The sequence below is a fragment of the Typha angustifolia genome, chromosome 1, assembly GCF_048772165.1.
Source record: "Typha angustifolia cultivar Huaian chromosome 1, ASM4877216v1, whole genome shotgun sequence".
Taxonomy (NCBI): Eukaryota; Viridiplantae; Streptophyta; class Magnoliopsida; order Poales; family Typhaceae; genus Typha; species Typha angustifolia.
The window spans coordinates 9,756,829-9,780,258 of NC_133239.1; the positions used below are offsets into that span (position 1 = coordinate 9,756,829).

The following is a 23,430-nucleotide window of genomic DNA, read 5'->3' on the forward strand; positions in this document are numbered from 1 at the left end:
GTAATTTAAGTGGAGCAGTTGAATATTCTAATGTTCACCAACTCGTTTGTAGATCATGTTCAGTAATTCTTTTTATCTTTTCTGTCTTAGTTATTTACATTCACTTTTATTCTTTTTGGTAGGGTCATGATTGTTGGATAATAAAACAGAAGGCTGGTTTGCTTATTTCAAATTATTTATAGTTTATAATGGATTAGATGTTGGTGATTGAATTATGAATTTGAAACTATGTTGTAATTGTCATGCGATTATTAGATTTAACAATTGGAACTTAGAACTAAAATTAGTAGCTAAATTTATTTATTTAATATTGATTGTTGGTGGTTGAATTGGTATATGAATCTGTGTTACTTGATTTACGGTTGAATACTTAAAATTGTTTTTTTTTTTTGTGTTGTATAAGTTTTGAGTTAAAAAGATACCATCTTATTTGTGTAATAGACCACTTATATAGAATAAATCAGTAAATATTGATTATTATAGGGTAAAAATTACTGTATTAATCGTATCGTGTTATCGTGTTGTGTTAAACAGATTATCGTTTTGTGTTAATACGACTCATTTATTAAACGGGTTATATGGGTCATGTTACCTGTTTACTAAACGGATCGTATTCATATTTACTAAATACAATTCGTTTAATAGTCGAGCTATATTCATGTTAGGATAAAGTTGACCAGATCAAAATCTGACACTATCCAAATCGCTTAAACTTGATTGCCACTCCTAACTTCCATTAATTAGAAAAATTAAAAGGGCCTGATATCTATTAATATTCTTCATAGATACATTTTCATATAAATAGATCACTTGCTTCTGCTTTAGTAATAGAAAGCCAATTTTAGTGGTTATTAAAATGTTTAGAATTTAGTATAACTCATTTTAGGAATGGCACTATTTAGAATTTTTGCCAAGGCCCTACAAATGTTGAGCTGACCATTTATAAATTGCTAATTGTTTGAAAAATGATGCCTAATTGTTTAAGTTCTTTCATACTTTATGTTGCTAAATCAAAATATTTGATCCCAATTCAAAAGTCTACCAAAAATATAAGAGTAAATTATAAAAGCCAATTTTACTATCTAAAATAGACATTCAGCTGGACACATACATATGCATACGAGCACATAAGGAATAACACTAAAGTACACTGAGCAATTTAATTATAAAATATTATTATAATTAGGAGGTAAATATATTTGCTCACAGTATTGACATAATGTGCTCATTTATTCTTTGTAAAGCTAGCAACTAAGAGAACGATGGTGGGAGACCAATAGATGCATAATAGACTTTTGATCTTTAACACTAAGGAGTGCTACCTGAAAATTAAAATCATAGAGGATATGATTAGAAAAGTTAGAACATTTTAAAGATGAAAAACTGAGCTGCTGTTTAACTTTAAAATGTTAGGCCATCTGAAAACCTTAGGCCCATCTAATTAAAATCATTAAATTGGGTCCTACTATCATATTTGGCCTTTCGGGTGTAAATATTTCAAAAGTTCTTTACTTTCCTGTATGCATGCCTCCTAAACTATATATTTATGTTAAATGAATCAAATTTTAACTCCCAAGGATATCAACTTTGCTATTCGGGGAGTGTTTAGAGAAGAAATTATAAAATATGTCAGAATATAAAAGTCACTGTCTTTTTATAACTTAAAGTTTTAGAGTAGTTAGTAAATTAACATAGTATCAATGCCAAAAATCATAGGTTCAAATCATGTTGTGCCTATCTTTGCATGAATATATAAAGTTTTACTAAGCTCTAAGTGTGAGTGTTTGTGTTAAAAGTCATCATTTATCTACCCGATTAAATTTTAGAGTAATTAATGAGTTAATATAATAAAATGAGTGTGCATCTATGTGTTTATACGACTGACCTATCGTAGAGATTTTCTTCTTCTCTTTAGTGGTTGTCTGAGAAGGAGGAGGACGACGACGACCAGGAGAAGGAGTGTAGGGTGCCCCCCTAGCAGGATATGGGTGTGGCCCTATAGGGTATCGGTGTCCCGGACTATCAGCGGGTGGACGCGGAGCCCTCACAGGAGTGACGATGTCAGCCAAGAGAAGGATCACAAAAGTAAGGAGGATCTTTTTGAGAGCCATTAAAATTCTATGGAAGAGAGGGTGTGGTGACAAATTTTACATGCTCGAGTACACACCACTATTTATAAGCACAAGGCATTACTGTTGCTTTGCTGAAAAATATCTACACGTCCAATCCGATTTCATAATTAAATTTATATGTGCTCATCTCTTTTTTAGTGAAGCTGGAGAGAAACACTATAAATTGTCTGTCATTTTCTATGACTAGTAGAAGATTCGTTATGCGTACAAACAAGAGTTTGAGCAAGCCGTCTGTTCTACAATCAAGTCTAGATCTGATTTGTTTCACAATATTTTCTACGGTTGGCCAAGACTTCTAAGCAGTGCAACTCCAACAAGTCTACATCATATTTAGACATAGGACCTCAATTAGATAACTAGTAATCTAAGAGGTACAGGAAGAAATAAATGAGGAAAAGTTAGTTAATAGGAGACTGGTTAGGAAAGAAAGAAACAGAATTATCGCAACTTTAACCATATCCGAGATTAGACCAGATGAAGTTTGTTTCTCACTTGAAAACTATGTTTTTTTATTTTCAGATCATCCACCGGATTTTTGCTGAGAGAAAATCTGGGACATAAAAGTTTTTGTCAAGAAGATAGTGAAGAATTAATTGCGAGTAAGAACACTAGGCCAAGAGATGAGAAGTAGATTCGGTAGATTCTTCGGAACAAAAATTCTAAGTTATTAACTTATGGTTGTCTATACTATTACTAGTGATGGATAATGATATTTGGAAGAACAAAACCGCTACTTATATACAACTACACAATGAATACTATTTAGTGTTCAAATAGTTTTTGCCACCATCCAATTTGTATCCTAATTTATTTGGATAATTTCAGTGGAGTTTTATATTTTTCGAGCAAAGATAGCTATAGCAAGATTTGAGCTTATGATCTCTAACTTTGATATCATGATAACTCACCACTACTCTAAAAATTAGGCTATCTGTCCACTTGATCTCTAAGTGTTGTGCACTTTCTCATGCTATACCCAATTACAAGTGTTGGACATCAAGACTCTTTTAAGTATTTATAATGTGCACCAAAGTTCTACTTGAACGGTCCATATTCGAATAAGCATTTGTTATATATAGTAAGTGCTGATGGGAGATCTAAGCAAAGTGTTTTAGGGTAATGAAGACAAAACACCATATGAGTAGGCATATGAGTTTATATATGATTTCTATGGATTTAATAGTTGTTATTGGCAATATGTTTCAACATATTCTAAATATGTAAAAAAGAAAAATATATTTAAAATCTCTGTATGAGCATTTGAACAAGTAGCTATGACGGCCTACGAAGAAAAATGGAAGTAAAAGACAGGTTTTTCAGAAAGCATGTTCGAACACCACTTTGAATGTTAGCAAATACAAACCTTTTCAATTTACAAAAGTTTGAAGTTTGATTCGAACAAAAATTGTGAAACGGAGAAATAGAGGATTTTTGCCTTTAGCATTTAAACACCCTTTACACCATGTTCAAATGCCAATCCCACAGCGTTCGAGTGCCTATATGATTTCAAAATTTTTGGCTTAATTCTAAGGAATTCCTAGATAATCTTTTAGGGAAACCTGGACTTTTTGGAGAGCTATATAAGGGGTTTTAACCTAAGTCTAGATAGCCAACATCATTATTATTGGAGAGACTTTTGAAAGACGACGGCTTCATATGGATATTAAATATTCCCTCCCTACTTAAAATGGAACATGCTAAATCATCTTTCTACATAATGTATTTATATCGGATCTAGAAGAACTAGTGTTGAGGGTCATTGAGACAAGGATCAACTACTGGGGTCATTAAGGTCAGGATACCGATCATGAGAAATAGTGTATTGTAGGTCTAGTGAGCAAAGTTGTTCTAGATTGAGTTGTGGATATTACTAGATGAGTTGTAAGTTTCTTGTAATTGTTATATTATTAGTAATTATTTTTTTCGGGTTTGGATCTATAATTTTTTTGGTTGGTTTGGAGTTTTTCTGGATAATAATGCTTGTGTCTATGATTCTCATTTCATGATCTATTTTTTGTATTTATTTTATTAATAACATGTGCTAGATCTAATCTCCTAGAGCAGTATTTAAAATTTTTAATCGGTATCATTGCTGGCTCTCTTATTTAAAGAGCGACTTTTAAGATATGGACTTTTTGAGAGAAAGTCAATCTTCACTAAGACCTGTCTTATTAATTAGATGGATGCAAAGATTCTTATTGGAAAGCTAGGATGCATGATTTTTTAAAGACCGATGATGACAATGATATGGGTCCTAAGTTGATGGGGTTCTTTATAAAAATAATTAAGAATTTTATTTATCTAAAAGTGGTTCAAGCAACAAGTCTAAGAGTAGAAATTAAGGGAACTTATCCAAAGTTATGAAACAATATTTTTTGGCATATGGATCATCTTAAGAGGAAAGGCAAAACTATAAAGGATACTTGAGATGACTCAAATTAATCTTCTAATAATGATGACTCTGAGGTTAAACAAGGAACCTCTGTGGTATTTATCACTTCCATTTTGTCTCTTGAACTTTCTAATAATTCTTTCAGTGTAGGTGAGTAGGACTTGAATAGGTCAAACTCCAAAGATGATCCAAAAATTCTCAGAGCCTACAATAAATTGTATCAAGAATCCTACAAACTCTAGTTTGCAAGTTACCATAATCTCAAACTGAAAATAGTTTTCGACTTACAAAATTATGGAGAGTCCAAACTTGGTCTTAGAAAGGGATTCCAAGGAGCATTTGGGGTCCCGAAAGTATTTGTGAATGTCGGGGTTAAGAGCTAAATAGCGATCTGACCGTTGGAATTGGATGCTATTTGGGGATTTGGTAGAACAAGGATAGAGGAACTAATCTACGAGAAAGGATTGTGAAGGTGGTGGCCGAGTGGTGGAGCTCGGCTAGGGTTAGAGAAGGTAAAGTAATGGTGGTGTATGTAAGCTAGGGGTGCTATACAAGGCAGAGAAAAGGAGGGAGAGGGTCATTTCTCGGGGATGAGAGGGGCAACCAAACGAAAAAGGAAGGAGCTTAGCCAACAATAGTGGTAGACTAGATGGAGAGAAGGTTGAGGGAGAAAGAGAGACGAGATGAAGAAGATTTGATTAATTCTAAAAGTGACTAATCAGGTGCACATCACAACTATTTGTAGGTGGCTACTTATGACTCGGTCGGCCTAACCTAAGTGGTTTTGATCCGACTCACACTAACTAGAAGCTCACAAGAAAATAACATGACCCACAAGGTCTAACGTAAAATACATCAAATGTATAAGCAACTAAAGAGCAGAAAGCAAATAGGATAAAGATTGGAGACCAAAGTGTAATCCCCTAAGCATTGGGCGCTGAACCCAATATGTCGAGTCCCAAAGTGATGTAGCAGCTTGCTCCAATATCTCCACCACCATCTTGGAGATGACATCCTTATGCACATGTTGGTACCGGTATGGTTTCACATTCACTAAGGCAGCCCCTTAAACAATCTTAATTTAGTGGTCGCCACTCTTAATCAATGACTACCTATTGTGTTTCTCAAACAATCAAGCATATTCATCCAATAAATTTGATAAATTAATGGTGATACCTAGACATGCATTAGGCACGTCCTCCGCTCATCTCAACTAAAGAAAGTAGGGGAATTCCCTTGCACACCGTAGCCCCACCATCGGCTGCAATGTCGAGCTTACTGGCGCACGAACTGCATCAAACCGCACCTCTTGGCTTCCTCATTTAAACTTCATCAACATGCTTCGAAAGTCAAAAGTGACAGGTCCCAAGCTCTGCAAGTACTGAGTGTCGAGTACAATATTCGCTCCTCGTAGTGCCAAAGAGTACAAATCCATGATAATGTCATGGCCTTGCATCCAAATCTCAACCCAGCGGCACAAGCTATCCACTTGTTGCTTTGTGCCATTAGCAACATCAAATCCCGAGGTTAGTTTCGCATTTAATCCCATCTATCTTATCAACCTCTTGTCTAGAAAATTATATGTACTTTCAGAGTCAATTAGAATAGTAAAGTCTTCCACGTAGTGGTGCCCGATATGCATGCATAGAGATCTCTACTTGAATGTCCTCCTCCATGCTCTCCTCCTAGACCTCCTCAACATGCTCTCTATTTCCAACATCGACCTCAACCTCATCAAGATCGTCGATGAGCATTACACTCCCAATCAATTTGGAACACCGATGATTGGGCATGAAATATTCATCACAACGGAAACACAGCCTCTTCGCCCTTCACTCCTCCACCTGAGCAGGTGTGAGAGTTCGAATGGGGTATCATGTGCCTCCACTAACATCCAAAGATGGTCTCAAAGGTGGTCTCAATCCATGCGCAGTAGCTCTTGTCCTCGGTCTCTTTCCAGGTCTAGCTATCGCGTAGTTTGCATATTGGCGATCTTTGCCCGTCCAGATAATCCTCGTTGCTTGCCTCAAAGTGTTGTGCTTTTGCTCCATCCTCAAAACCTTCTCAAAGATCTTTTCAAGTGTAAGTGGGTTAAGAGCTTGCACATCTACACTAATTTCCTCCCACAACTCCGAAATGAAAGTGTTTTCAATGTCGGGTCTGGGTAAGGTGGTACGCAGCGGCTGCTCATCTTTCAAACTCCACTTGATACTTTGCCTCTGTAGAATAGCAACAAAGTCCTCATAATGTGAGGTCCCAAGCCTCTTTATGATGCTTCTTGACCATGCTCTAGCACATAGAGGCCCTTTTTACATTGACCAATTGCCACCACCTTTCCAATTTTGTGATTTGGGATAGTGAATGCAGAGTTAGTAAATTGAACAGAGAGTGGAAAATCAGGGGTCAATTTAATAATGGATAATAAGTTTTCAGTTAGGCAAGGCACAACCAAAACATCTAACAGTTCAAGAGAAGGCTACATGAGTAATAGAAAGATTTGCTCCATTACCTACAACCACACAGTCCTTATCATCATATGTTTCAGCTTTTGAAAGTTGTCCGATGTCATGTAGACTGAAGATCCGGTATCAACATACCAAAATGAACTTTGTCCATCAGTAAGAGAACAAGAACACAGTGCCTCAGTAAGGTTAGCACAAGGATCAGCCCGGGCATAGCAATCGGCGGTATGCTTTGCAGATCTAGCAACGAGATATGTACTTACCGTCGCCACGACTAGAGGATCCTCCTCTACGATGGCAACCACGCTTGGAACCTCCTCGACACGACTGTACAAATGCAGCTCCTTTTTTGGCAGTGTATGCAGTGAGCAAACCCACTGATTGATCAAGAGATTTGATAAAGATTTCAAAGCGTTCAGTTTTGGGAACAAGATCTTAAAAGTAGGCAACAGAGTAAGCGACATTTGGGTAGTAGAAAAAATTGTGAAATCTAGACCAAGACAACGAAGATACCAATTAACTTTGTCGTTTTCATCCATAGGTCTTCCGATGGTGGCGAGTTGATCGCATAAAGCCTTGACGGAGTGGGAATACTCAGTGACAGTACGAGTTCCATGCTTCTATAGATCATCCTTAAGACATATTTCACAAGTCTTAGACTTGTGACTGAAGGAGTTGTCTAAGGCGTCCCAGACATCATGGGAGGATGTAAGCCCACCAACCTCAGCCAGTGCTTCTTCCGTGAGAGAGGATAGAATGAGACTGAATATATGATAATCTTGGTGTTTCTATTCAGCATATTTGAGATTTGGGACAAAGAACTCACCAGAGATAATGGTTGCAGCAGGCATAGGAATGGTGCCATCAACATAGCAAAGAAGTTCATGGCATTGTAATAATGGTGTAAGCTAAGAATGCCAAAGCTGAAAGTTAAAAGGAAGAGAGTTTAATGGTGATCATGTGCACCATTGTATTGAAGGAGAGGACGAAATAGGTTTTGGAGGCCATGTGGACCGGGAGATGCTAATCCTATGATACCATAATAATGTTTTGGAAAACTCACACCAATTGGTGTTTAGCCATTCACCATATTCCATATATAAAGAGATTACACGTACACAATTTTAGTAACAAAGTTTGTTATATGTTGTCCTATGAGCTAGGGAAACTTGTTTAGTTTGTTACTATAAACTAGTGAAGCCTTTTAGGCTTGTTACAGATCCCACAAGCTAGGATAACTAATGAAGGCTGTTAACCTTGAGTACCCATGACAAGCTCCAAGAGAAAGATGTATAGGCTATTCTCGATGAAAAAATAAACCAAACCCTAGTCCCGATTTTCAAACACTTTGCTTAAGTAAATAAAAATATAGAATAATAATCAAAGAAACAAGCAAAGATGAACATTAAGTTTTTACGTGGAAAAATCTTAAACTCAGATCGAAACAATATTAATAAACTGTAGCAGTTTACAAGACTGACTTATAGACTCCCCATTGATCCTCATGACTCTATATTTAAATTATGGGGTCAGTATTGATTTATATAAAATTATTAAAAGACGTGTTGATTCATATAAGTTGCATGGTCGTCTAGTATTCAACTTGTTTAATCCCTTTGAGATCTCAACGTCATCATCAACAACGTGATCTTTTTATGATATATGCTGAACAAATCTACATCATCATGAATAGTTAATAGATAAAATAAGTAACAAATCTATATTTCAAATTTCAAAAATTATACATTTTCTTTATTTTATTCTCTATTGTTATTTTTCCTAGTTTATGTATATAATAGTGATGCGTGAAGATATTATTTGTAATCAAATAGGTATTGGAATTCACGTTGGACTAATAATTCAAGTTTTGTATCGCTTATTAGTCGTCACTAAGTCTTTTCGTAGAGTTAATTATATATGTGTCCATCTTAATTGAATTATTTTTATTTAGTTTTATATTTGTGTCTACTTCACGAATGTTCACGCAAAAAGTTATATTTCTATATAATTATTAGTGACAATCTTGTAAAATAGGCACTCTAAGTTATAATTGTTATGACAATTATTTTATATTGTCACTAGAAACTATTATTTATGTCAGGTTTTATATCCTGTCCTGAAAATTAAAGTAGTTGTGACACATTATATAATGGTCTTAATTAAGATATTTTATGTGTCAACCTAACAAAAAGTAATGCGAAGAAATTTATCTTTTATTTCACTTTTGTTAACAGTGATCAGTTGGACTAAGTTTTACATCCCTCAAAACTGATTATCTAAAAACATCTCCTCTCTTGCCTGGTGGTGCATCTCCTCCTGAGTGAAATGCAACATGGCCAACTTAAATGTGCAAATCAAGAGTGTCGAGATTGAGCTACTCAACATTCATACAAATCCTCACCTGGATGATCATGGAGAAGGTGATTGGAAGTATCATGGAGGACCTTTACCTTAAAATTTAAGGAGATCTACTGGAAGCAGGTGACTGAAATAGCAAGTTTTTTCATGCAAAAGCTACTACTCACAAGAGGAGGAATCATATTTTTGCTCTGAAGCAAGACTCTAGTATCTAGACTCATAATCCAAACATTATTCGAAACATATTTGTAAACTGCTTCAAAGACTTGTTCACCTCTTCAAACTTGCCCTCTGTTTTGGTGTTTGCGACAATAAATTAATGCCTCACAATAAGCTCGGCTGGGCTTGAGTGACCCACCCTCTCTCAAGGAAATTGATGCAAGCATGGAAAGCCATGGCCTAGATAAAGCTTTGCTCCCAGATAATTATAATGCTAGATTTCTTCTGTCATCATGGAATTTCTTAAAACTTGCTACCAACTCTACTATACAAAATTTCTCCTCAGGAAGTGGGATGCTGCCTCGACTGGCTACTACCACCCCAGCTACAAGATCGAGAAATGGAACAGCTCTAGTGGTAACTCCAGCAGCAAGGACTTGAGATGGAGAGAGAGAGCTGGAAGAGAAAAGGGGAACAACACAAAGCAACCCTAGAGGAAGGGGGAAAGGGAGAGAAGGGGAGAAAAATGGATACAAGCTTCAAGAGAAAGATGTATATTCTGGGCTTTGGGTCCATCATCTGAACTTTAATCCATTCCCTCAATTTTAGGCCTATTTTAGTCCATACAGGATGGCAATGTTACCTCAAAGACCATGAATTCATATCAGAGGAACATGTACTTCAATTCTAAGATAATGACATGTATTTTATCATCACTTCTATTATTGTTTTGCTTTTGTTTCTTCTATTAAACTTAAAGCACGGAAAGAGGTAACTCTTATTTGGTGGACTTGTCCAGAGTTTGCTCCTAATTTACTTCAGCTAGTTCCAAAAATGAATGCAAAACAAGTCTTTCTTTCCCCACCCAAAAATAAAGAAAGAGAATTTTGGTCTTAAAAAGGAGTCAATCAGGTCATCCTCACATATTTTGGTCCTTGGTGCAAATTGCTAAAATAAAAAAATAGAGATTGTTTCAGTCCAGCCACAGCTCAGAAAAGTAAAAAATGAAAAAGATTAGATAGTCAATTAGATACAAAAGAATATAGAATTGATAGCCGATTATGATTCCCAAATCAAGTTTCTACACCTTGCTTAATCGACAAGAACTTTCTTTTGTTTTTATACTGCTTAGAAGAATAAACTTAAAATATATAAGCATAGCAAGTGGGAGAAATAATTTATTCTCCTAAATTGATGTACAAGTATGTTTTCCATGCAGTGCATTAGGATACAATACGATATGATCATATTAGTTAATATCAATTAGAGATAGGACGCCTCTGGAAAGCAGATAGCTGTTGAGATACATGTTGCATTGTTGGTCAACGTAGTGAATTAGCTTCTAAACATTGAAGGCATTTACCTGGTGCGATATAGCATCGTGTTCCAGCAACCATTGTCCAATTGGATGAGTCACACTTCAAAATTCTAGCTATTCCAAAGTCTGACACACAAGCCCTGAATTCCAAATCAAGTAAAACATTGTTGCTTGTGATATCTCGATGAACTATGGGAGGAGAACAATCGTGATGCAGGTAAGATAAAGCATGAGCAACATCTCTAATAACATTCAACCTTTTGGTCCATTCTAACTCAACGGCATATGCATCATGTGTAAGAATGGCTGCTAAACTTCCTCTCTCCAAGTACTCACAAATAATAAGCCTATGTTGATCAGTTGAACAATAGCCATAAAGCTTCACAATATTTTGATGTCGGGTTTCAGATAGTACTTGTATCTCATGAAGAAAGAGTTGGTTATCTATCAATCTTTCTTCTTCCGTTTGATGAATTTTCTTCACAGCAATAATTTTTCCTGTTGGTAGTGTAACTTCTCCTACTCTCACTCCTCTTGGTAAGGTAATTCTGTAAACACTTCCATACGCACCGGTGCTAATGCAAAATTTGTCAGCAAAATTCTCCGTTGTTTCAATGATATCCTTATATAAATCTTTTCCATCAATGTTTCCTGACAAGAACCCATTTTTACCAATCTCACTTGTATTGTTTTTAGAGCTTTTCTTCCTCTTCGATAAGAATAAAGCAAAGCCAACAAAAAGAAGCACGGATCCAAGAATAGGAAGAACAACTAACAGAATAGTGTGACTTCGTTTACTCCTTGAACTTCTGCTTGAAATGCTTGAATTACATGGAGCCAAGCCAGGCACCTCGCCGCAAAGATCTTTATTATGGGTGAACCACTCCATTGGAGCTTTCCTAAAAACTTGGCTAGCAAAGAAGAGGCCCCTCCAATTCATTATAGGATAAGTCTATCTTTGTTAAGCTAGCCATATCTTGAAAAGATGTGGGGATAGATCCGCTCAATGCATTGTGTGAGAGATTCAAATCTTGTAGCATAACTAATTCACTTAGTTGTGATGGTATGCTTCCAGAAAATGAATTATGACTAAGATCTAGTAACTCTTGTAGGTTGACTAGACCTCCAATTTGAATGAGGATGCTTCCATTTAAATGGTTGTTGCTTAACTTTAAAAACAGAAGTTTATGACAACCCCCAAATTTGTCGTGAATTGATCCACTCAAGTTGTTAGCTAATAGATCCAAAATCTCTATGTTGAGTAGGCTTCCGAGTTCTTGAGGTATCTCACCAGAGAGAAAGTTATTACTTAGACTCAGGTTGAACAATTGAGATAACTTGCCTAGTTCTCTTGGAATCTCATCTTCTAGGTTATTAGATGAAAGATCAAGCACCTGCAGCTGAAATAATTGCCCAATACTCGAAGGTATTTGTCCATTGAGCTCATTGTTGGAGATTTTTAAGCTCGTCAAATTGTAGCATTCTCCCCAATGATGCAAAAGCGTACCAGAGAGCCTGTTGAAGCTCAAATCCATGTATACCAAATTGGGATACACTCCGAAATCAGAGATATCACCCTTAAACTGATTTCCAGCAAGTCGAATTCTGACAAAGCTTGTCATATTTGAGAGTCCCTGAGGTAAAGTGCCACTTAAATGATTGCCAGATAGTACAAGGTATTGGATGTTGCTCAAATTACCAAGACTCGAGGGAATTGGGCCTGTCATGCTATTGGTGGCGACTTCTAATGAAATCAGATTTGACAGCTTCCCAATTTCACGAGGGATGACACCACTCAACTTGTTATCATTTAGGCACACAAATTCAAGCATGGTCATGTTCCCTAGACTTCTCGGGATGAGACCTGTTAGTTGGTTCTCATAGAGCTCTAAATGCTTCAAGTGTACTAGATTCCTTATTTCATTAGGAATGGAACCAGAGAGCTGATTACCCCAAAGGTATAAGTTATTGAGCTTGGTTAAGTTCCCAAGACATGAAGGTATTTGACCTGTTAAGCTATTGTTGTTGACTCCCAAATCAACCATATTTTTTAGTTGTCCTAATTCATGAGGGATGACACCAATGAACTTGTTATCACCTAGGTGCATGGTTTCAAGCACGGTCAAGTTCCCTAACCATCTCGGAATAGAACCGATTAATTGGTTATCAAAGAACTCTAAGTTCGTCAAGTTCACTAGATTTCCTATTCCATGAGGAATGGAACCAGAGAGCTGATTACCCGAAAGGTTTAAGATAGTGAGCTTGGTCAAGTTCCCAAGACATGAAGGTATTGGACCTGATAAGTTGCTTATAGAGATATTTATTTTAAGGAGATTTGCCCACTTTCCTAATTCAGGAGGAATAGAACCAGAGAGTTGATTACTCCCAAGGTTTAAGAGAGTAAGCTTCGTCAAATTCCCTAGACTTGAAGGTATGGGACCTATTAGGCTATTGTTATTCAGAAATAATTCATTCAAGTTGGAGAGATGTCCTATTTCATACAGAATGGAGCCACTCAAGATGTTAAAAGACAAGTGCAAGCTTAATAGACTCTGTAGGCCTCCTAATTCATTCGGGATGGGACCTGAAAGATTATTCTGAGATAGGTCTAGGATTCTAAGATTGGTCAAGTTATTGAGGGGAGGGGGTATGGAGCCACTTATCTGATTCGCAGAGAGATCAAGAGAGGTGAGCTTAAAAAGAGCAGCGATGGAAGTTGGAATTGATCCATGTAATTGGTTGAGGGTGAGGTTGATACTTGTTAAGGTCGTCAACGCCGAGAAGTCGAGGATGTCCAATGTCCCTACAAGACCCATCTCCGGTAGAGATATCGTGGTGATCATGCTCGGCCCTGAATGCATAGCACTACTGCATGTGATGCCAGTCCAATTGCATGGACTAATCTTAAGATTCCATGAGGCTATGGCTTCATGGCTCTTAAGGCTTGTTCTCCAATGGATGAGGGCTCTCCCTTGTGAATCAAGTGATGCCAATTTCGTAACACTTGACAGAACTGGGAGTAGCAGTAAAACTGACAAGAGGAATGTTAGGGTAGACAACAAGGAATTCATGGCTAAATCTTATTGAAAGGCCAAAGACAAGAGGTTATTTTGTTGTTGTAGAAACTAAAAGAGTTCTGGGGTTTATATAGAAACTTTTGCCACGACTCACTTAGAGCATTGCCCAACCCTAATTGAAAAGATTTTTCTTGCTCACATTGTGATGAGTAATAACCATAATCTTCAGATTCAATACTTCTTTAACACGATGTTTTGATGGTGAAGTGCTGTGGAATTCTCTAGTTTTGCCAAGTGAATTTCTGTGAACTCCACCACACACTTAAGAGAAGACTTGTGTTGAATCCCTGCCCAATTTCCTCAGGACTTAGGGGGTATTGAGAGAGACTCAAAGTCATCTCTCTACTCCTGACCTTGCAATTCCCACACACTTGCAGTGTAATTACTTTTTATTGTAGAATGCTAGTTTGTCATTTCCCAAAAGGAAATAATATATATATATTTTTTATAAGAAGGATATACTTAAAAAGACTATGCATTTAAGATATATATATTCACATCAATAGGGAGAAAACCTTAATGTTATTTATTCATGGTACATATATTTCCAAAGATTCAGGATAAAGTTAACTAATATATTTGAATCGGCTTAACCTTCCTTTTGAAAGTTTAGAATGTTCAATATTTGTTATTAAGAATATAGGAAATATTGTGATAGTTGTATGTTAATCCAATCCTCTTGTTCTTTAATATGGACTACTATTAGAAAGTTTTTTTTTGACATGTTTCAAATAATGTATAACGGTAGAAAGTTAGATTGACTATGACTAATTAAATTGAACTGAAAGGATAACATTTTCAAAAGAATTTAATACTTTTAATGAAAACTATTATATTTTCAAATGTAATAACAACTTTGATGTTTGAATTTTCTTTTTGTTTCAATTTTGTAAGAAATACAAAAAAAATATCAGAATACTAAGGAAAAATTGTGAATGTCCAAAATATAAATCCGAACTTGACTAGATTAACATAAATATAAAGATTTAAAAGTCAAAGTCAAAGTTAAAGTCAAGATTAAAGACAAAGTCAAAGTCAAAGTCAAAGTTAAAATCAAAGTCGAAGCCAATATGACCGGCAAAGCCGAACTCAAAGTCTACAATTCAAAATCCAAATCAATCCATCTATGAAAATCAAATATTATTAGAACTAGAAAAGTCGAATACAACTTGAATCAAAATCAAGTAGAAGAAAGAAAACTGATTACAAGAAGGAAATGTAACATATTTCTTTTTAACATGGAAAACCTCTTTTAGGGAAGGGAAGAAAAAAGCAATGGATCTGTGTATACTAGATTACTCTATTTCACTTATATTGTGGAAGAAAATATTCATTTACAATGACTCCTACCGTATTATTGACGGCCATTGGTTGAGGTCCCTCTCTTGCTCGAACTCTTTCTCGATTAAGTACTCTATTAAACTAGATTGCTTCTTCGTCTAGTTTGTACCTAAGCTATGGATTATGTTAGAATTTTATAAATTTGATTTTTCTATTAATGACTTAAATATAGATTTGGATAACTAAAATAAAGAAAATTAATATTCGAGACATACAATTAAGCCATACTATTGAGTGATATTTAATTGGGATTATGAGCACTTATTTTTTTCTGTGTATGTTACAAATCAAATTTAGAACGATGTATTCGTAAGAAAATTATAATAATATTTTAATAGGAGGAAGCCTCGGAAGTCACAAATCTAATAGATTTAGTTTCACATGATTCCAAGGTCGTACTAAAAAGATAAAATTAAACCAATGGAGGAAGATCAAAATTGGACAGATTGGTAATTATCCGACGTTGCGGCAGTCGCCGAGGGTGGCCGATGGCCAAGGGTAGTTCTGAAAGTCGTAAGATAGGGTGGCCTCTAGAGTTGATGGTGACTATGGATTGGAGGTAAAATTAGGGTTCTAATTTAGATATACTCCTAGAAGAATAAATGGTTATAATTAATTTACTTCTACTCTTATATTATATTACTCTTACTCTTATGATAAACTCATGATTAAAATAATTTCTTAATACTTGAATGCTGGGATGATTCAACAAAAGAGCTCAACTCCACTATATATAGTGATCGAGTACAATGAGTCCTACTTATACTAGCCCTAAAGGCTTATACTAGGGTGGTAATCTAGTCGGGTTAAGCAGATTCGGATCAAATCAACTTTACCCTAACATAAACACGACTTGATTAATAAATGAGTTACATTTGGTAAACACGAACACATCCCAATTATTAAACAGGTAACACGACATGACTCGTCTAACCCATTTAATAAACAAGTCGTATTAATACGACATGATAACACGACACGATGACAAGTTTAACATGACACGAATAACGCAGTAACATTAACCCTACATAAAATTTAATATTTATTGATTTATCATATATAAATAGTGTATTATACAAATAAAATAATAGATTTACAACTCAAAAATCATACAACATAAAAATTACAACTCTAATAATTCACCATAATACAAATCTATACAGCAAATTTTAAATTTAGAATAAAGTTTCAACTTTAAAACCAAAATCCATACAACAAATTGTATAGAACAAAGTTTAGAACAATTAAAACATATACTTACGACAAATTTTCATTCCAACTCTCAAATCTAACAATCCCATGACAATTAGAATAAAGTTTAAAGTTTACAATTCATTTCAAATTATAAATAGCTTGAAATAAGTAAACAACAACATTAAGTCCTCTATTTTATTGTCCAAAGCTCATGACCCAGTCAAAAAGAATAAAAGAGAATATAAATAATTAAGATAGAAGATAGAGAGAAAGTCATACCATTAAATTAAATTAAACTAAAATGAAGTGAGATGTACTTGACTAGCAGATCTAACAAGAAATAAAAAAAATAATACAATAAAATAAGTAATTAAGCAATAATCAGTAATTAAACTCTTCAAACCAATTAAAAAGATCAAACACATTTCACTTATCCTCTGTAGAGTGCTATGTTCAATAAATTCCATGGACTCACTGAAGGTACCTGAAGAAGAGGGTTCAACTTCTAAACTCACCTGGCAGATGTGGCCCAACTTTTCACTAGCTTTCTAGCTATTAACTGGCAAAGAGAATATAAAACGATTACATTGAAACCAAAGACATGGAGGTAGACATCACCCATCCGAGCATGAATAAATGCATATAGATATGCAAGTGGAAATGAATTTCATAAAGTTGATACTTCCCCTCTACAATTTCATAGAGTAGATTCTAGTACGCTTACAGTAGAATATGCTAATAAGTAGATCTAAGTATCTAACCAGCAGATCTTACAATGTAGTAAAACATTGGAATATATAATGCTACTAACAAATTGGAACATATCAATGTAGTAAAACATTGCAGTAAATCAGTAATTAAGTAAATCTAATAAAACAATTAAAAAGATCTAAAACATTGTAGTAAAATTAATTGGTGAAAAATGTAGTCAGCATAACATAGAATATCTCAATGGCATCCTAAAAGCATGCAAGAATTTCTTCGCAAGCAAGAATTTCTTCATACTTGATGTACCGTTCCAGTTAAAAATCTCAATTCTGCCAATAGAGTTTGATCTACAACCTAGAACTTGAACTCATAAAAACAACAAAACCAATTAAGTATCTAATAAGGCCAGCATACCAGCCCTTCTTGATGGACTCAGCCCCTTCTAGGTGGAGTTGAAGAAGTGGAGGATGCGGGACTGGGAGGAGGCGATGACCATGTGGAGGAGTGGGAAGATCCAACGGCATGAGGAGATTCGACGGGCGACTAACATGAGGAGCGAAGAGATCTAAGGGTTTCTTTTGATGGGTGAGGATGATAATGGCATAAGGAGATCCGGTGGCGTGAGGAGATTCGACGGGCGACGATGGCGTGAAGAGTGATGAGATTTGATAGGCAACGATGGGGTAAGGAGTGATGAGATTTGAGGATTTCTTTTAATGGGTGAGGGCAACGACGTCATTATTCGTGATGTTACTAAGTGGCATGAGAAGATCCGACGATGAGATGGGTGAGGGCAACGATGGCGCAATGAGAGTGTGAGTGGCCTTGGGGACTTAGGTCTTAGGATTAGAAATTAGAAATATATATATATATATATTAGATTTGCGGGTTGGAGGGTCAATGGTATAAATTCGAACATGACCCGATTAATAATTGAGTCAGGCGGGTTGACTGGTTTATGACCTAAACCTAATTAGATTAAACTCAAACCCGATTAACAATCGAGTAATCGTGTCGGGTTATCAGGTTGGGTTAATTTTTACCGCCCCTAACTTATACAACTTGAACTAAATCTATCTTAGAGGCTTACATTACTTAATTGAACTTGTCTTAAAAACTTACAAACTTAATTGAGCTTATCTTAAAGACATATATGACTTAATTAGACTAACATTTTGAGGCTTACATGACTTAACTAGACTTGTTGTAAGAGCATATATAAGAGATAAGCATAAACCAATTAAAAAATAAATATACTTAATATGTCGAGCCTAATGTCCTCATAATGCTATTCGATTTGACCGGGTTCGTATCAACCCACCATGCTTCCGACATATATATGTTTGTAAAATAGACAAGAAAATCAATGTAAGTCAGTCATGAACTTGTGTTTTCCATAAAATCATCAAACGCATGAAATCTCATACGAACTCCCATGATAAGTTGGACTCAATAGGCCCAGCCATTTGAACACTTGCAAGGGTCGTTCAAATGCTTGAATGTCATTTCTGCTCTCGAGCAAACGCGTTCATGCATTTGTAATGGTTGTTCGAACGCTCGAATGGTTGAGTGAACAATTGAATGCAGGGTTATCGTTCTTATATCGTTTGGTATTTTTTTTCATATTACTTTAACCGTCATGACACTATTTGAGCACTTTACTAATCATTTTAAAATCATTTTGAATACTGTAACTTTAAAATTAATTTTTCAGTTCAATATTCTAATCACACATCTCCTAACTTGTGCATATATTCGTATATAAAATCTAAATACATTACATAAATAAAAATTATATTTTAAAACACAATTTACTAATGATATAAGTATAAATGAAACCTAATAAATCTCAATTCCATATACCCGGGAGATGTAACTCCAGAGAAAAAAAAAGAAAAAAAAAAGAAAAAGAGAGAGACATTTTCTAATCCTCCTATTGTTATGGGTGTAAACTATCTGAGCTAGAAGAGTGAGCTAAGGTCAGCTTGACACAAGACAAGACTTTGGTGTGCAGATCAATCAGAGAGTTTATAATTTATGAGATTTTCTGAATATGATCTTACTCTATGTCAGGAACATGGTCTGTAAGCTTTCATTAAGTTTGCTCTAATAGATTAAAAGTAATAATTCTTTCAAACTTACTACTCCAGAATTTATGCCTTAAATTTATTATCAGACATAGGAAAATATCCAAACGCATGTATCTCTACCTAGGTCTTTTTAATCTTTGGGATTTTGTAAAAATGATTCTTCTCTATATCAAGAACATGTCTATTAAATTTCATTTAAGGTTGGACTTATAGATTAAAAGTTATAATAAATCTGCTACTTTAGCAATTCTGCTGCAGACCTTTATATGCAAATTAGTCTAGACATTGCAAATTGAATGAAGAAATTGTTACCCCTCCACATCAAATCTTTGTCAAATATCTAACTCCACCCACCTCAAACACATCATTCCACAGTTAAAATCTGATGAGACATCCATCAAAGACCTTCCTACTTCTAGCTCTCGTCATTTGGATCTCGCTACCTCATTAATTGTCCCGTTGCTCACTATCGAAGACGCTATGTTCTCTCCCATTTTCCATGCAAACTCAAACACACTAAACCCTTTTCTTCCAATTGCTTCCACTACAGTAGCTAACCCTAGCCAAAACCACTCCCCCCATGCCTTGCACAACCTTTCCAAACCCTAGCGTCAACCTACCAGTGGTTAATATTGCTACTGTTGTTCAGTTGTCCACCCTCTCCCTTCGCCATGGAAGCTCCAGCTCTATAAAATCGATTCATATAATCCCTCTCTCTCTCCTACAGCCAATCCTAACTGAATCAAAGGAAAGAAATTTCCCTCGAACTCCCAAAACCCAAGTGACTATCTCTTCTCAATGTCCATCTGGATGAGGAATCCTCTTCGGTCGTGGTCTCAACCTATGAAGACAGCTCTTCCTCCTCTCTCGTGGTGAAGATTGTCTCACCACATAACCCCCAATAAAGGTTACTACTTAGAACTAACTACCGAGGAAGTGGAGGCTTCTCGACAAATTGTAACCTCAAATATCCTCCACAGCGCTCGCTCTTCTATCTCCTCTCTCTTCAAAACTAAGTGTGGAGAGCATGGCAAAGAAGATTTGAGCCTTGCTCCCCCTAAAATACAATCTGGTGATTAGCTCAGTTGGCCTTTCTAGTGGCCTCTGGCTGATTTGAGATGATAACGCCATTGTGGAGATCTTAGAAGCTAGCGGCAACATTTTTTTTTCTCATCGATGGCATCTCTTGCAACCTAGACTAGATCCTTTCGAGGCATTTATGGCAACCCCCACCACGGAGACAATGTCACTCTTTGGAACAAGCTTTTCCATTTTGTCGATAGTGTTATTCCTCTCTACTGCCTTGGTGATTTCAACTATGTGGCCTCCCCTAGAAAATCTCAAGACTTTGCTTTTAACTTTAAACTCATTTATCTAAAAACATCTCATCTCTTGCCTGGTGCATCTCCTCCTGAGTGAAATGCAACATGGCCAACTTAAATGTGCAAATCAAGAATGTAGAGATTGAGCTACTCAAGATTCATACAAATCCTCACCTGGATCATGGAGAAGGTGATTAGAAGTATCATGGAGGACCTTTACCTTAAAAATTAAGGAGATCTACTGGAAGCAGGTGACTGAAATAGTAAGTTTTTTCATGCAAAAGCTACTACTCACAAGAGGAGGAATCATATTTTTGCTCTAAAGCAAGACTCTAGTATCTAGACTCATAATCCAAACATTATTTTGAAACATATTTGTAAACCGCTTCAAAGACTTGTTCACCTCTTCAAACCTGCCCCCTGTTTTTGACGTTTGCGACAATAAATTAATGCCTCGCAATAAGCTCTGCTGGGCTTAAGTGACCCATCCTCTCTCAATGAAATCGATGCAAGCATGAAAAGCCATGGCCTAGATAAAGCTTTGCTCCCAGATAATTATAATGCTAGATTTCTTCAGTCATCATGGAATTTCTTAAAACTTGCTACCAACTCTACTATACAAAATTTGTCCTCAGGAAGACTTGAACATGGTATCAACAACACAAACATCATTCTCTTGCCAAAGAAGTGGGATGCTGCCTCGTCTGGGGACTACCACCCCATCTACAAGATCGAGAAATGGAACAGCTCTAGTGGTAGCTCCAGCAGCAAGGACTTGAGATGGAGAGAGAGAGAGCTGGAAGAGAAAAGGGAAACAACACAAAGCAACCCTAGAGGAAGGGGGAAAGGGAGAGGAGGGGAGAAAAATGGACACAAGCTTCAAGAGAAAGATGTATATTCTGGGCTTTGGGTCCATCATCTGAACTTTAATTCATTCCCTCAATTTTAGGTCTATTTTAGGTCTATTTTAGTCCATACAGGATGGCAATGTTATCCCAAAGACCATGAATTCATATCAGAGGAACATGTACTTCAATTCTAAGATAATGACATGTATTTTAGCATCACTTCTATTATTGTTTTGCTTTTGTTTCTTATATTAGACTTAAAGCACGGAAAGAGGTAACTCGTATTTGGTGGACTTGTCCAGAGTTTGCTCCTAATTTACTTCAGCTAGTTCCAAAAATGAATGCAAAAGAAGTCTTTCTTTCCCCACCCAAAAATAAATAAAGAGAATTTTGGTCTTAAAAAGAGTCAATCAGGTTATCCTCCAAAAGAAACCAAAAGCTAGGTAAACATGTGAAAAGCAAATTAGATAGGTCAGTCGTACAAACACGAACAAACACATAGCCCACCATACCTTGGGTACCTAGCCCAAGCCAACTTAAGTTGGACTTAATCCAACCCATCACTTGGGCTGGGCCACACCAAACCTAAGTCCACAACCTTGGGCAAGGCCACACCTAGTCCAAGCCACACCCTGGTTGGGCTCAACCCAACCGAAGCTGGGTTGGCCCTAACCTTGACTAGCGACAGTCGAGGGAGGAGAAGCGGCGGCTATTGGCAAACACTGCCACTTTAGCCGAGGTCAATATGCCAGCTGACACCCACAATAGGGATAGCACACGAAGTGCGAGCCTGACTAGAAATGAGCATGGATCCACCACAACGGAGGATCTCAAGGGCGAGGGTGGATTGTCAGTTATCTCCCCCATCAACTGCCCCAACCCATACCCGACACGACACACATAGACCGTATGAGGTGGTGCGCAATTAGCCGAGGCGGCCGATGATAATCGGGCCCATATTGTCAGTGGCTAGGGAGATGTATCGCCTGACAAACCTGGCCATAAGGGCATCGAAGGATGACATCGAAAACTTCGTCTAGCGAAGAGGAATGTTTTCGACCTGACGATGAGAGGAGATGGTGAAGCGAATCAATCCTCAGAATCCAACTAGGAGAGGCTACATCGTGTGGTTTCTTTCAAGGGTGAGGAGAGCCCATGAAGGGCAACAATTGAGAGAGCTTCATATGGTGAGGCTCCCTGAAGTGGCACGGCATCAACATGAGGTCATAGGGGTGAAAACGGGTCGGATTAAGTCCAACCCGACCCGCTATCCGATCCGGATCGGATCGGATACGGATAGGAAAATCCTATCCGATCCGGATTCGGATACGGATATGGATAGCTATTTCCAAAAATATCCGGATACGGATAGCCTTTTAGAAAAAAATCCGGATCCGGATACGGATACGGGTTTAGTTGATTTTATCGGATACGGATTCGGATAACGGATATCTGTTTACTCGCTTAATAAATACCCAACTAAAGTTAAACCCTACCTCTATCTCTCATCTACTCACCATCTCCCCCAAATCTCCATCGACCGCACTGCTACCCGCGGCGCCGCCCTCACTGCTAGCCCTCACGGCCTCACCGGCTCACCCATTTTCACCGCCTCCCTCCTCCGACCCTTCCTCGTCGACCTCGGCTCTCCTCCACCGGCCCTCCCTCGTCGACCTCGGCGCTCCTCCACCGGCCTCACTCCACGGACCACGGGTCCTCGATCCCGTCGCCTCCATCTAAAATTAGCCCACCACCCTCACCGCCATCACTGCCTCCATCTACTCACCATCTCCCCCAAATCTCCATCGCCCTCACAGCCTCACTGCTAGCCGCGGCACCGCCTCCATCTAAGGACAAAAATCCACATCGCCCTCACAACCTCACCTGTTTTCACCGCCTCCCTCCTCCGGCCCTCCCTCATCAAACTCGGTTCTCCTCCACCGGCCCTCCCTCGTCAACCTCAGCTCTCCTCCACCGGCCTCCCTCCACGGGTCCTCCTCCTCCACCGCCACCGACCCTCCCTCCACGG

At 37.2% G+C, this 23,430-nt stretch overlaps 1 protein-coding gene across 1 annotated transcript; it reads right to left on the bottom strand.

The window, feature by feature from the left end:
* Positions 1–10,954: 10,954 nt before the first annotated feature.
* LOC140760351 (uncharacterized) lies at positions 10,955–13,944 on the bottom strand. The gene has a single exon (XM_073097286.1). It carries the CDS (start codon positions 13,890–13,892, stop codon positions 11,733–11,735), a length of 2,160 nt encoding a protein of 719 aa, XP_072953387.1. The 5' UTR covers positions 13,893–13,944; the 3' UTR covers positions 10,955–11,732.
* Positions 13,945–23,430: the final 9,486 nt, after the last annotated feature.